Source organism: Scatophagus argus, chromosome 10 (assembly GCF_020382885.2).
Source record: "Scatophagus argus isolate fScaArg1 chromosome 10, fScaArg1.pri, whole genome shotgun sequence".
NCBI classification, from domain to species: Eukaryota; Metazoa; Chordata; class Actinopteri; family Scatophagidae; genus Scatophagus; species Scatophagus argus.
In genome coordinates, this window is record NC_058502.1 from 4798343 (window position 1) to 4814115 (window position 15773).

Consider the following 15773-nt stretch of genomic DNA (forward strand, 5'->3'; position numbering starts at 1 on the left):
TCAGTGAGGGCTAGTGTCCACGCTGTGTTGTTTTTCTGGCAGAAAAGCACCTGAAGGCCACTGGAATGCTTGCACAGAGAGGAAAAACATGCAGGCACTTTGGTTTTGATTGACGTTAGCTCAGAAGCTAACTTAACACTGTTAACACAGGGTTGACTAACAGTCATAGCCACAAGCTCCTTCTCCTCTCTTTTCTTTGTTACCAGGGTGATGGGCGATGAGTGCCGCTCCATCTAATATACGATTGGTTGCCTTAGAAAGAGCGACTGTAAAGACCGCAGTACCTTTGTGAAACAGACACATATTTTCTACCCGAAGCCCTCTGAGTTGCCACACAAAAAAGATCTTTAAGAACAACTGAAGAAAGATGAAAGAAAGATGCTGGGAAAGAAATGTTATGAGCCTGAATATGCTAAAGAAAGAGCTGAAGAGATTACATTTCCAGTAAACAACAACACTGTAGGAACACAGGGGCCGTGGTCAGCAACCTCATTCACCACACCACATTCAACGAACAACGATTTTGATGCCTTTGGAGCTTTCATGTATGATTAGGGAGCCAAACCCAGGCAGGAACACCTGAATCATTTCTCAGTGAAGCATCTGGTGAGAGTTTGGTCAAATTTGTTGGAACAACAAACCAGAGTCCAGGTTGTACTTGTACTTACAGAGTAATGCTTTAAAACTGACTTTAGTTTGATAACACTATTAGATGTGCGTCATGAATTCAGTGAGTTCAGGTGGGTTTACCTTGGGTACATGCCTGCTCATTCATTCCCATCCTCCTGTGAAACATATCCCCTGCCCTTTTCCTGCGTGTTTACTTTGCATCAGTATCGACAGCAGAGAATTTCTCCTCTCCTTCCTCTGCTGAACTCCTCTTTTAACCTCCTTCCTCCTTTATCTCTTTTCTCTCCATTCCTTCCTCCATCCGTCTCTCCCTCCTTTGCTCTAGTAAGGGTCTAAGTAATGGGAGGCTCTTCAGAAGGTATACTCGGAAATATAGGAGGTACCTGCAGTACTACCCAGCATCCTCTCTGCCCTGCCCTTAGCCAAATAACTTGTGGGAATGACTGACTAATAGCATGGAGGACAACAAGGGAAACAAAGTTAACTTCCTTCTTGCCTCCCTCCTCAATCCCTTTTATCTCGCAATAGACTTTGTCTGAGACGACTACTGCTGCCTGCTGCCTGCCAAATGCAAACAGGACTTTGTTACCATGTTACAAATTAAAGGGGAATTCCACCAAAATTGATGGAATTTGGAACTGAAATTTAGATGTAGTTTGAAAGGTAGTAGAAAACTAGCACGTTGAGCCCCTATTCGATGGATGTGCATCATGGGATGTTGCTTTCCTTGATCCTTTCTGATTTACAATCAATCAATTGATTCAGACAGTCAATTTTGGGAAATGTTCCATTTTCTCATTAAGAGAGTTTGATAAGATACAACTCAAAGTTAAAAGCTAAAATTTAAGGTCCAAATTCCCCTTTATTTTTTATCTTTTTTTTTTTTTTATCAACAACTGCCTCTCAGACCCCCAAAATGTTCCTATCTACCCTAGAAGTCCAGCCACATGATTATATATTTTTTTTCTTTCATGTTTTTTGTGGCCAACCATCAGTTTCTAGACTCATGCAACCACAACTTGGTTCATGTGAGGATTGTTTTTTACCTACAGTCCCTTCGATTGTAAAAATAATGTGATCATGTGAACAAAACCTGAATTGATATAAAATGAGCCATTCATGGGGCTGGACCAAGTTTGCCATAAATGATCCCATGCATATGTCAGTACACAGATTTGAGTAGTAAGCTGCTCTCTGTTTCACTGCATGCTCTGTGTATTACTGCTTCACCTCTCTTTTCAGTCTTTTTTTATCTATCAGAGTTGCAAAGAATGGAAACAGATAAGAGTATTATTAAAATATCTAATTCAGTCCTATTGAACAATAAATAAAGTATAATTTTTGAAGGTCATGGACACTGAGGTCTGATAATGAAATAAATGACATTACAGCATGAAAAATGTGTTAGAGCCCTGCATCCCCCCCCCCCCCCCCCCCCCCTCAGTGCTCTGCTGCATTGCATGCTGGTCTATTTGCCTCAGCAACATAATAGTTCACAGCAGCGAGTCTCATTGATTGGGTACTTTCTGCATCCCCACCAACTCCTTGAAGGTGACCAAAGATCTAAACATCATGTGGATAAATGCACTTAAAGTGGCTGATGTTATCGGTTATTTGTTTAAACTGACAAAAGTAAAATGTATAACATAATGTATAGTATTAATGGCAAATAAGTACATTATGTCATAACATGGTGTAACTACAGTGAACATTTGAGACCGAGATCCTGGTGCATCCTTTGCTTCACTGCATTGCTAAATGCTGATTAACATGCTACAAGTGATTAAAACAGTGAAAGAGATGACAATGAAAAACACTGTGTTGAAGCTGTTCAAGGCTGCTCTCATTAATGGTCTCATTTGTTTAAGGTAGTCTCGAAATTAATGTGGTGATGATGTGTTAATGTTACCACGCTTCACATATCACCTTTAAAAATCTCATTAACTCTGTTTTGAATAAGAGAACACATGAATAGATTATCTGGCGATCGGGTGAGGAGCGCATCACTTCGGGATGCAACACTGAGGGTTTGCTTTGGTGGCTCGGCGGGCAGTCTGGCTCTGCTCTGGTGTTATGGGCATGTCAGTTGGATGGATGATGTTTGGGCTAAAGGAAAAGACAGAACGCTGCCCTTTGTATGTGCTCTGAACTCTCCTCACTTTCTGAGGGGAAATCGGTGTTGACAGCATCCTTTTTTATCTCTCTCTCCCTGTGTCTGTGTGTGTCTCTCTATCAACACACTCCATCCTTAACTCACTTTCCCCAATTTCACCTTTTCTCCTTCTGGATCATCACTTCCATCACTCTTGCTCCCTCTGTATCCTCATCTCAAATCTTTCTCTGTGCTTCTTCGACTGGTCTTCTCTCCTACATCCCCCTCTCTTCACTTCCTTCTCTGCTGGCTTCTTATGTCCCCCCCCACTCCATCACTGCAGTCAAAAGTTGAGTTTTAAGGAGCGAGTCCGCATGGCGAGTCCTCGTGGTCAGAGTATGAAGAGCAGGCAGGTGTCCATCAATGACCGCCAGCGCTGTTCCCCTGGCAACGAGGTGGTGGGAGGCTCCGAGCTGATGGGTGGGAGCCCGGCCAAAGTGCAGAAGAGCTGGAGCTTCAATGATCGGACCCGGTTTAGGCCGTCGCTGAGGCTGAAGAGTCAGACTCGCACTGCTGTCCCAGACGGTGAGCCGTACAGCGTGTGTGTGTGTGTGTGTACTTTCATCTTTCTGTACATGGCAGCCAACAAGCCAACAGATCAACACATATGACAGGTTGCCCTGGCACAGTGTGCCATTTTGTGCTGTATGTGCAGATCATATGATCATTGATGCAAGTCAAAATCAGTAAATACATAAATAAAAACACGAAGTCTGTATATATTGTTTAATCTCTCAATATTCTAGATATACAGGATGAAGAATGTAGAATTTTTTTTTTGTTTGTTTTTTTTATCCAGGTGATTATATTGCATTTTGGGAAAACTCGTAACAAACTTGATTTACACACTTTCATGAAGCTCTAATGTACTTTAAATCTCAGTTCTTACTCTTTGCACTTTTAAGGGAACACAGATTTATTGTTATGATCTAAAATAGTCTGTCTGTATATAGAATATAGTGCACCAGTGTTTTTCCTCACATTTTCCAGAAACTCCTACACTGCAGTAATAAATGAAATTGCTGACTGTTTTAATAGCACCTCTGTTTCACTTCATTTTCCCCTGTATCATTTATTTGAACTAATTTCATAACCTCTTACATGCACTACAACATTATTCATTCTCTTTCCATCTTTTGCCCATTGCTTTTCTCTTTCCCTCTCTCTTTTTTCCATGTCTAGCTCTCTGTTCATGTCTCCCACCCTCTTAATTATATATATATATGTACATGAATACCCTCCTCTCTCACCTTACATTGCTGAGCTGGCAAAACACGTCCATTCCTAAAGATCCCATCCAAGCAGGGCATAAATTTTCACCTCCTACAAGCCAAAATAGTATCAGTTTGAAACATTCTTGGAGAATCCCATCAAGACCCGCTTTGCAGAAAGTGTTTTATGAGTTTTAAGACTGGAAATGATTTTGCATGGGGCTACATTTATTGATAAAACGGCGGTCTATCTCTCCCAGTGGACGCAGGCATGACCACAGAGGATTCCTTTGATGAGAGAGGCTGCCATTGCGATGTTACAGTGGAGGATTTATCAGCTCCCCTCAAAGCTGTCATCAGAGCTGTCAGGTGAGATCCTAAAATGCTTACACCTCACATTTCAGGCCTTTCAGCTGATGCTCTTATCCAAAATCAGGGGATTCAACATAGTGAAAAAGATCAACGTCAAATAATAACATAAAGAGGCTGCAAGAGTTTTTACGCTTTGCTTCATAAAAGTGTATAAAACAATAAATAATAATGTAACTTCACGTTGATGAGCAAATGAGCAGCTGATCATGTTAAGTTGCGACTGATGAGTCCTATCAGTATCAATATTTTGATTCAACTCTATGTTTAAATCATGCCGGGGTGTTTGCTGGTTTTTAGAAGCAAGAAACTTTTCTGCTTTCCTGCTCGGTCAGTGGTGCCACCGAGGCCTTCCTGCTAATCTGGTTTGCTGTGTTATCCAGCTCCTTGTATGTTGTGGTTTGGTGGACATGATAAAGGGCATCTTATTGATTAGTCACTCATCATTTAAACTTCTCACAAGAGCCCATTGATTCTGAAACCACATTGGCAGCTTACTGATTTATCGGTAAATTGAGGATGTCACTGAACTGCTAGTTGCTGATCATATGAGAAGTGCAGTCTTTTCTGTAGATGAACTGTTGCTAAAGCCAGGCCATGTTTCCTATTGATTGACTGGCTTGACTTGCGTCTTTCTCTGTAAGCTGTGGCCATTGATACCAAAGTTCACGAATGATTCATTTCAGAGGACACTGTGTGAAAATACCACCAGCTACCAGAAGGCTGCATTGTGAAAGTATAAAGAGCCTGTTGTACACCTTGGATTCATACACCCAAACAAGTTACAAATCATCCCAGATTACGGCTCTGGAAGGATCCATCAGTGGTGACAAACTCGCAGGGCTTAAGTAAGAGCCTCCTGTGAGTGAACTGAATCCATATCACAACATAAGAACACAGACCCCCGTCTTTCTTCCCTCAGCTATACGTGTAATTCTGGATGTGAATAAACATACATTCCCCCACGAGTGCAGGGGTTCACATGATGTTTAGCTTTTTCTTCTCTCTTTGCTCTATCTTAGTCTCGTTATCTATATGACCTGCTGCTGGGTTTGTGTGTGTGTGTGTGTGTGTGTGTTTCAGCAGACCATGCTCTCTTACACTGGCACCGGCACCCTGTGAGCGAATGTTTATCCAACCGGCGCCAACTGATTCTCTCACTCCACCCCTTCTTCTCACTTTCTTCACATTTTTCATTGTAAAAATGGTCATTTTACCCACTCAACAAATCAGGATTTCCATTAGAAAATTACAGGCTGGTGAGAAACTCGACTTTTGTATGCGACTCCTATAATTCTTTAGGGGTTATTATTAGATGGATATTATTCTTATTCTTATTCTTAGACTTCAGATGTTGCTATCCTGTTTTTATACATTAAAAAAACATTTTCTCACATAATAAAATGACAGATGTTTCCCTGGATTATCAAAAATGAAAGGCCTGAAATTTTAATGCAGGATGAAAGACAAGGTCATTGTGATTTGATGTGTTGCTCTGATAATCTCCATTACCATCACTATCACCAGAGTGTGCCTGTAAGGAAAGTCAGTCTTTTGCATCTGACCAATTATCTGAAATGTTTCCTCTGGTCTGGTGTGTCATAACGTGTTGTGGAGCATCCAAATTTGTTCAAATCGGAATTTGTAGTTTTTATCATTGTAACAGAGAGGACAGGTTATGTAAGAATTTCCAGTGGAAGCTTTTTGGACTCAATATTTGACACAAATCAAATCGAGGGATCATTTTCTGCAATGTTCCCTCCCTAAATGACCGTGAAGTACTAATATCCAGTCAGTCACTGTTTTACTTTGCTCTGGAATGTTATCATATTTGCAGGTTTAGAGAGATGCAACATGAAGAGACTTTAAATTGCTGTTGTTTTATAGCAAACTGAGCTGATGTCAATCAAAGCACCAGCCGCTCTGTTTCTCCATACTGACAAAGATCACCACCACCACCACCACCCAAATCTGTCCAGCCTGCCCACCCAGCAGGCCTCCTCCATGGGCAGCCAGAGCCCAGGGCTTTCCCAGGGTGTCGGGTTGAGGGTTGGACAACCCCTCCCCTTTCAGGACTGTTATTACAGAGGGTCATCTGTCACTATTGTTTCCATTTAGACAGTGAGAAAAACAGGCAACTGGAGAAAAGCAGAAGCCGCCGGGGAATCCAGATGCGCAAAGTACCTAGATCTCCTTACCTGTATCAATATTATTCACCCAGCAGTGGCTCAGTTCACCAAATAGAAGGAGATAGAGGATTATACTCAAGTTTCAAAGTCATTCATTTTGGCTGTTATGGATTTGACAAGAGAATCAGGGAACTTTGGTATCCTGTTATACTACTTGAGGTATTTGAGATTTTAATAATGTTTTCTTTATCGCAGTCCAAAAACAAGATCAGGAGTGACACATAACAGGGTTTGTCGGGTGGATTTGCTAACATTCCTGCTGCCATCTAGTGGCTGATTTTAGTAATTACATCTTTACTGTGCAGGGATCTTTTTACTTTGTAACTTATTTCAGCATCCGTCCTCCTCTCCGCCTCTCTCTTTTCTCATTTCTTGTGTGTTTGTATTTGTCTGTTTGTGTGTGTGTAGGATCATGAAGTTCCACGTGGCAAAAAAGAAGTTTAAGGAGACATTGCGTCCATACGACGTGAAGGATGTCATAGAGCAGTACTCTGCGGGACACCTGGACATGCTCTGTCGCATCAAGAGCCTTCAGACAAGGTCAGGACACACACATGCAGCATTAGACACAAAGTTACACTCACATTTAAATAAAATCCCAGGGGGGTCTGCCTGAAAATCTCGATATATTTTGTAATGTTCAGATGTCCTCTATAAGAGTTTTTAATCTTTAACATGGACATACACAGGTGGATGTTGCTACAGCTCCTGCTAGTCCTATAGAGGTTAATTAACCCACTTTTACCTTCATCTCACTTCAAACTTTTTGGCTTTTTAAACATGTGTGTGTATATGTACATGTGTCCCCTCTTTCTCAGACTAGACACTGTAGTCGGTCCCCCTCCAAGGCCTATCAGCAGCCGCGTCAAGACCTTTTCTTCCCCCTCCCTGCATTTATATTACAGCCAGGCCCGGAGGAAACAGGCTGCACCGGGGTTAGGCTTACCCCGACCTGATCTGCTCGCCAACTGCTTCCCTACTAACAGAAGCCTAAACCTTGACGATGTCACACCTGGGTCAACAAAAGTTGAAAAGAGATGTTTTTGGTTTTTTTTGTTTTTTTTTATTTAGTTGAAAGTTTGTTTTAGTTCAGATGCAGTACTTTGTCTAAACATCATCTTTATTCTGGCATAAATGGACTCCCATAAAGCACTTCAAGCATGAGGACGCAAATCGATATTATTCATCTCAGGAGATTTGTCTCCCATCTTCTGGCAATATTGCAAGTGGCTACAGTCCTGTTTTACTGCTATGTTGAGAGAAAATTTGCCAAATTGGCTGTTTGGCCCAGGTCTGGCTGTGGAGGTTGTCAAGGAGCTCAAGCAATTTTCTGATTCAGATGTAACATTTGTGGGTAGAAACAAACTATGGTCATCTGAGCCTTGGTTTGGATGCATTAAGAAACAAGCCCTGGCCAACAGATATTCACTTTTTCTTGTCACATTTTTCAACCACATTGTGCAGATCATGACTGAGCACCTTGACGACCTCATCTAAGTGTAACATTTTGTCAGCTAACATACCGCAGGTGACATACTACTCACTTCTAACGAGAGAAGCAAAACATCTACAGTGTTCTCGTGTAAAAGGCTCAATCCAGAATTTATTTGAACTCCTAAAACTCAAGCGAGATGCTTAAAAAACCTGATTTTTCCATCATCATTCATTCATTCCAAATCCAGCTGCTTTATTTAAGTGCCTATTTCCTTTTGCAGCTTAAAGCCACATACGTGGGCTTTCAGTTGTCGTATCAAAAATCTATAGTCAATTATTTGGTGAAAAACAATGCTGGAAATAATTTAGCAGGAGGTGCTCTGATGCAGTTTGGATTGGGACTTTTCACACTGACAAACTATATTTATTCATTAAAAGGAAGTTAGAGTTTAGCATTTGTCATTGTCATTCCATTGTACTTCAGGTGGTGTGAGGTTCCAGTGCTGTCAGTATGTACTCCCAGGGAATATAATATAGTGCTTGTATTCTCTATGTGTGAGTGTTGGTGTGACGTGTGCCAAGTGCTTCTGTGAATATTTACTCACCAGAACTGCCACTAGACTTCCACAGTGTTGGTCACCTTTCTCTGAGGATGACGGAGTGCGTTCGTCTTATTAACGTGGGCAAAAAATGGACATGGAAAACATGATTTTTCAGTCTCATTTTTTTGAACAATCAGCGTTTTATTCAATAATGACTTTCTCCACCATCCATTAGGTGAAACGAGTAAATGTGCCTTAAAACTTTGCAAGCTCACCTGAAATTGTTTTAAATTAATGTGGTTATGGGAGATTATTGGGCTTCTAAGCTTTGCTGCATCAGCATGAATTTAAATGTGGGAGTCAGACTAAATATAAATATCTAAATATTTAAGCTGCTTTTCTTTCTCATCCTGTGTGCTTATCTACATGCCGAAGTTATGCTTTAGTGCGTGTGTGTGCGTGTGTGTGTGAGAGAGAGAGAGAGAGAGAGAGAGAGAGAGAGAGAGGTATCTGACCCAGTCTTTCTCTTGTCTCCAGACTGGCCAGTGCAGCAGGCTCTGGTCCCAGCCTGAGTAGCCGACCCAGGAACATGTCCTCTCCTGCCCTGCACTATTATTACAGCAACAACAGGAGGAAGCTCCCTGGCTCAGGGTTACTTTAATTTCACTTAAATTGAGTTTTACCCGCAGTATAATCCCTTTAGTTGCCCCTACGGTGGCCATTTATGGCCCTTCCAGTCCTGACTGAGTGTGAAATCTCACATGCTTGTAGGCATGCAAATAATCATCATTTGTATTAACTTACGTTGCATCAGATGGTTGAAGTTTGCATTAAACATTAGAATATGATTATTCTAGTGTGACTGGCTCCAGTTTTGGTTAACCCAGGTCTGACACACATAAAAATTTGCTTTTATGCAAAAATGTCCAAACATGAATCCATACACACCCCAAAATAGATCCCATCCATAGTTCCACTCGTCATTCACCAGAAATGGAAACCAGTGAGTGTGTGTGTGTGTGTGTGTGAGAGAGTGCTGCTAACTTTTGTGCAGTTGTTTTGAAGTGTTTTCCAATTAATTTACATTTTTTACGTTTTTTTGTCTATAAAACAAAATAACTTGTGTGGTTTTTCCTGGGTGTTGGCTTCTCTTTTATAGATGCGTGTTAGAGATAATCAAACGATATTAACTTGCCTAATTCAACATTATTACAGTGTGAAAGAACCCACATGATTGATCACTACTGCAATTTCACTGGTAATTTGACTGCAGCATTTAGCATCTCACTAGGTTTTTAAACACACCATATGTGTGCATTTCTTCGTCCATGAAGATTCTCAGTTATCCAGGTCATGGTTGTCCACATGGGGTTGAGTAAGGACAACTGGGCTTGTAGATTCACTCGTATCAACGAATCACCTGTTGTCCAAGAGGCTTCCTCAGGTCTGACAGACAAGTGGGGAGACCCAGAAGTCAAATAACTCCTGGATGAGAGGTGAAACAACAGTTGGCCTTACTCAACTCTGCGTGGACACACCTCAACATTGTTGTTTTAAAACCTTTTAATTTCAGTATTGATCATTTTCAGCAGAAGAGCAGTCCTTTATGGGTTGTGGGCATTTTTGAACTCGCTCTGTTTAATTTATTTTAACAAAATGCATTGTGACATACCAGGTTGTCAACCAACAGCAACAATATGACTTACTTTACTTTGAACACGCTGTATCTGTAAACTTGAATTTGAGATGTAGTGCTCAATTTTTTTATTATTACTTTTTCTGTATTCCTGAAAAGCTGAAAACTTTGGAGATACAGAGCAGTGATACAGCCACGCCAGGTGTGATGTCTGTTTTACTAACCTTACTTTTAACATCCTGCTGCCGCTTTAGGTTTGTTGACTTACTTGGGATAACCTGAAACAAAGCTTTTGTACTGTGTCTACTTATATTACATCATCTTATTTTCTAACAACACCAGTGTGTGTGTGTGTGTGTGTGTGTTTGTGTCTGTATCAGGGTGGATCAGATTCTGGGAAAAGGCCAGATTCCTGTGGATAAGAAAATGAGAGACAAATTGCACCCAGATGGAGAATCTCTGGAAGGCATGAGCATGTTGGGGCGTGTGTGTAAGGTGGAGAGACAGGTGAGTTTAGAAAAAATCAGAAGAGGGAAAAACATTTGCAAGATTTTATTGCCCTATAATGTTGAAGACATATGTGCAAGGAGCTGATTTGAACTGTCTCATTAATTACATTGCCAGAAGAATTCTGGTTTTCAAAAGTCACTTTCTGTTATGGAAACAATCAGCGGAGATCTTGCAGCATAAAAAGAAAACTTTTTGCTTGCTGTGTGTCTCTGCCTCCATTTTCTCACTATGTTAGTCTTTTCTCTTGGTCCAAGGTAACTTCTATTGAATCGAAGTTGGACTCTTTATTGGATGTTTACCGCCAAGTCCTGCAGAAAGGCCCGTCACCGCTCACCCTGTCCTCCCTGCCCCTGTTCGAGCTGGACAATCACCAGCACCACAACTCAGGCTACCAGGCCTCCATCATCAGCAGAGATCTTCCCTCTCCCCAGGAAGGTGATCCAAATGGAGATGTGGGAGATAACAACAGGGGCATACGCCAATCACTTAGCGCCAACCCAAGAGGCTTGCGTCTTATCCTGGCACCGGCAGATGATGACGGTCCCCCAGACTCAGCACCTCCATCCTATCCCCCGTCCACAGCCTCGCTCTCGCCATCTCCCCTGCTGCCGCCTGATAGCCCCTACCCAACCTTGGTCACACCCAATGGTACCTCCAAAAGAGCACACTTCCCTGACCTGCCGCCCCCACCACCCTCAACAGGGGGCTTCACACTCCAGTTGCCCCCTATGGTGCATCCCTCCCACCATCGGTGCCCCGCTGACCCTGTCACAGATGATACGACAGGTGGCATGGCAGTGGTTGAGGGGAGCCTTGGCCCCTCTGTTGTCGTGGGATCGAGTGTAGATGCTGACCAGGAAGGGGACAGTGAGGCAGGCACTGCCCAGGGAAGGGTACAGCTCCGAGAGAAGCCTGGCTTGAAATGTGAGGGCGTCTGGAGGAGGCACATGAGCCTGGAGGTCAACCCCCTGCTGTTTCTCCAGTCTAGCTCGGATGGGACACCCTCAGACTGGGGAAGCAGTCTTGGGAAATCCCTCTCTGTGCACAATCTCACCCAGCCTTTGACCAACCGTGCCCCCCGTCTCTCCTCAGCGCTCAACAACAGCAGCAGCAGCAATGGTAGCGAACGCAATGCCCTTAGTAATTGGGGTGGAGAAGAACTCTTCATTAGTGAGTGCAAACTAGAGCCAGCGGAAGAACATTTCAACTTCCTGTCCCAAGAACCTGATGACCCCTCAGTCCTTCTACAGACTGTGGAGGATGCTCCACCTCACCCCAAGGGAAACTCAGAGTTTTTAAGTCAGCCCCCACACATACAGCTGGCATAACTACACAAACACACACACACACACACACACACACACAAACACTTGCATACTGTATGTACCATTACTGGGGAAACCACTTCAAAATATTTTTACAGATCATTTTGCAAATGTCCAATCAATGCCTTGTATAAAGACATACAATATTTTTACATTCTTTCCAGCATGATTATGTCCGCTTTGATACAGATTTTATTATGTTATATACTTTTTTATGGAGTACTAAAATTACCAAAAAGAAATCAAAAGTATAGTGATGTATAAAATATGTATGAAAGTGGACATAATCGTGCAAGACAGAAAACACAAACCGTACACAAATACAAATAACCTTACTTTAAAAGGTACTGCTTTGGTGTTCATCCAAAGATCAGATTCAGAAATAATTAATTTTAATAACTTTATACAAAAAATGACATATTTTTCATACACAAGATGATATATTAATGAACATGATAAAAATAATTGATACTATTGAATTCCGTGAACTACGAAGGAATAAAAACTGTGATATGACATGTATCTACTCAACATCGAGTGTAGAAGCAAGTCAAATAATTAGGTTTCACAAAAATGACTGTGAGTAATGTTAACATTCTTTTGAAAGTAATTTCCAGGAGTCCTGCATTTTAACTCAGTCTGAACCTAAATCCAAACCAAAGAAGGTAGTTAGGGTTTGTCACTGTAACAACCAGGAGTGTGAACTTTTCAGCGCAGAAATGAAAGCATATCCCATTTGTAATGTGACAATTAAGTGAGTGAACACAATCAGACAAAATACTGTAGCCTATGTAGCCAGTAGTAGTTGCAGGTTGCAAAAGTCAAAACTGAAGTTGAACCTCAAACAAACCACTGGAAACTATAGGTCGACCACTTCTTTCTTAACTTGTGGTGAGACCAGTACACACAGGTACATGCACAAACATACACACTACAACACACTGACACACACAACCTCCGACCACAACCACTGAGTACCCTGAGAAGAGCCAACATGAAAAAGAGCTGGGACTGCCTAATGACTTATTTTTTCATACAAAAACTTGTATTCAGAGATGTTCTTCGAAGAGGAGGAGAGTCACTTACTCTCCTTGTTCAATGTCTGTCTTTGACAATGTAAAATGTCATCATTTACTTTTATTATTTTCATACATATCACTGCATGGACTGTTTCTGAAAAAAAAAGATGGAAAGGAGAATACCGGGTGTGGTCGGTTGTGATGGGAATAGCTGAATTATAAGAAGAGTTAAAAGGTTGAACCTTTAGCATGTAATCTGACCACTAGCATCTCATTCTGTTCATTTTCCATTACCACTGAAATGTTAGCTAATGTGTGTGAGGTTGCTTGGTTTCTTCTGTCAGCAAGTTATCAGTGAATTTTGGATGCAGCAAAGTGATGGGAAAAACAGCCTATTGGCAATTGCTAAAGACAAGTAACCATGTCCCACTTGATTTTTACAGTGGCCTGGTGAGTTAGTTGCTAATGATGTGAATGCTGAATTGCAGTTAGCGGCCTTTTCCAGTCAAGCATGAGATGCTGCATGTCTTAGCTGTCGTGATACATAAAGTCAGGAGCAGTCACGTATTCGCTGGAGGCCTGGATGTCCTTCTGCATGTTAAAGTGATGTTTTCTCCAAACCTTCAACAAAAAGGTATGAAAAAAAGTCTGGCTTAATGAACATTATTATATTCTAATTTGAACTAATTTGAAAGTAGCTAAAATGTGTACAACCTGTTATACAGATACCCACTTAGTATTAAATTTTAGGACAAATATGATTAAGATAAATTAATATGTTTGTTGACAAACCCTTTTTACTGGGTGCTGGTTGCACCATGTGTATCAGCAGTGATTAAAGGCTGCTTGACTGATCTTATTCCCTCCTCCCAGTCTGGAGCAACACTAGGTGTAGTGTGGTGTTACAGGGGAAAATGTACAATGCACAGATTCAATTTGGAGTTACCTGAGAAACCCATGAAAACGAGATCCCTTATGTGCAGTGTTGTGTGCATATATTTACCCATGTGATAATTTTGCTGCTATGACAATGACAAACATATGTGTTCGCATAATAAAGCAGGGCAGAGGAGAGAGAGAGAGAGATTAGAAGAATATGTTCTTTAATCTCAATACAAAATCCTAACTGATTTTTTTTTTTTTTTACTTCAGAATTTTCAGCTTTCAGCTGGTGCAGAACAATGTGCTTAAGGGGACGTAGGCAGGAGACTAACTACACAAAGTACACTCTCATCTGAGATTGAGATTAAAATATATATTATATGTGACATCTTTAAACTCTCCCGCTGTATTTAAGAAAAAAAAAAAGATGTATGATTTACCAGGATTTTAAATGTGCATGCACTTCCTTCTCACTACATCAAGCATAAGTACAATATTTAGCCATATAACAATTGTTGTAGTACACTCAAAAATGTTATATAATATTTTTGGTGCATTTAGTCCATATTCAGATAGAGAAGTTATGTTCTCACTGGCAGGCTTATGAAAAATGGTGTGTTTCAAGTGTCTTAAATGACATTGTCCTTACACTACACTTGAATTATGCACAACACTATGTCAGCCATCTTAATTTTTGTGAGCCCTTTTGATTTCTTTTCGCATGTTTACCTCTTACATGTATGCAGTCACAGCAGTCTTAAAAAAAATTGTATTTTAATGTGTTAATGACAACCTTTATTCATCATTGTTTTCCAGTTATATTCCCTTTGTTTGAATGGTGAGTAAGTGCATTGCTAAGCAAATTAATAGTTCCTTTAGAAGAATATAACAAGTATTATTCTCTAACAAGCAACAATAGTAAACACTTGTAGATTGATTTTGAAATATTCTGCAGCTGATGCAGGAGATGTGGTATGATGAAGAATATTATCAACATGAAAGCACAGTTGTTAATGGTGAGTTTGAGGAGCCTGAAAATGTGACATGGGAGTTTAATGCTTAATATTGGAATAGATTTGTTGTAGTTATTGACTGAGATTTTGATACATCTGAAAAGAGGCCAGTCAAAAGTGTACATTACTTTGGAGCAAGATATTGAACAAATGCTGAATAACTCAGCCAATTTGGATATTGGATGGATTATTCCCCTCAAAAACATGTGCATTTTTGCAATCTGTAAATTGCTTCAGGGTGCCTTTCTTGCATATAAAAATTTCTTCTTTTTTTTATTCGCAAGGCTATAAAGGTCTTTTTTGTATACAATCTATAGCATACTGTATATTTGAAGTCACGCTGCTCATTTTTGGTTGGACATCCAGTTCACTTAAGTCCTGTAGCTTTAGCCACAGACTTTATATGGCTTGGATGGCTAATAATACCATTTCTCTACTGCTAGAACAGTAATTTATTACACAACTGGCCTTAAAGCTTGATAATGTTAACATTATTATTTCTTTGAAATTAATTTATTAAAGTGCACATTATGTTCTCTGGATGAGAAATGCAAAAATAATTTTATTATTCATTAATAAAGTACGAATTAATTAAAGTGTTTTGGTGTGTATTTTTTGGCAAATGCAACAAAGGTCACAAAGAGGTCACGCTGCCTTTCCTAGAAAGAGGATTTTATAGGTTCAACATGGATTGGATTTAAAAAAAACAAAACAAAAAAAAGGATCTAAAAAGTGTTGGGTTTTGGCAAACTTCTCGATCTCTTTATGCTCTACTGAGAATTTCACATTTTTTATTAATTGTCATACTATTCAAGATTTATGAATACACTATTCATCAAAATCTGTCCAAAGTCACAAAGT

The 15773-nt window shown here is 40.5% G+C and overlaps 1 protein-coding gene across 1 annotated transcript in view; it reads left to right on the forward strand.

Annotated features, from left to right (window-relative positions):
• The window catches only part of kcnq5a (potassium voltage-gated channel, KQT-like subfamily, member 5a), an 83894-nt gene extending 68203 nt beyond the window's left edge, over positions 1-15691 (forward strand). The window contains exons 10-16 of the mRNA XM_046402732.1: positions 3066-3307; positions 4254-4362; positions 6960-7091; positions 7370-7486; positions 9065-9178; positions 10544-10670; positions 10928-15691. Of these exons, the coding sequence (XP_046258688.1) occupies positions 3066-3307; positions 4254-4362; positions 6960-7091; positions 7370-7486; positions 9065-9178; positions 10544-10670; positions 10928-12001 (1915 nt within the window). The 3' untranslated portion in view covers positions 12002-15691. The remainder of the gene's footprint in view (positions 1-3065; positions 3308-4253; positions 4363-6959; positions 7092-7369; positions 7487-9064; positions 9179-10543; positions 10671-10927) is intronic.
• The last annotated feature ends 82 nt before the right edge of the window (positions 15692-15773 follow it).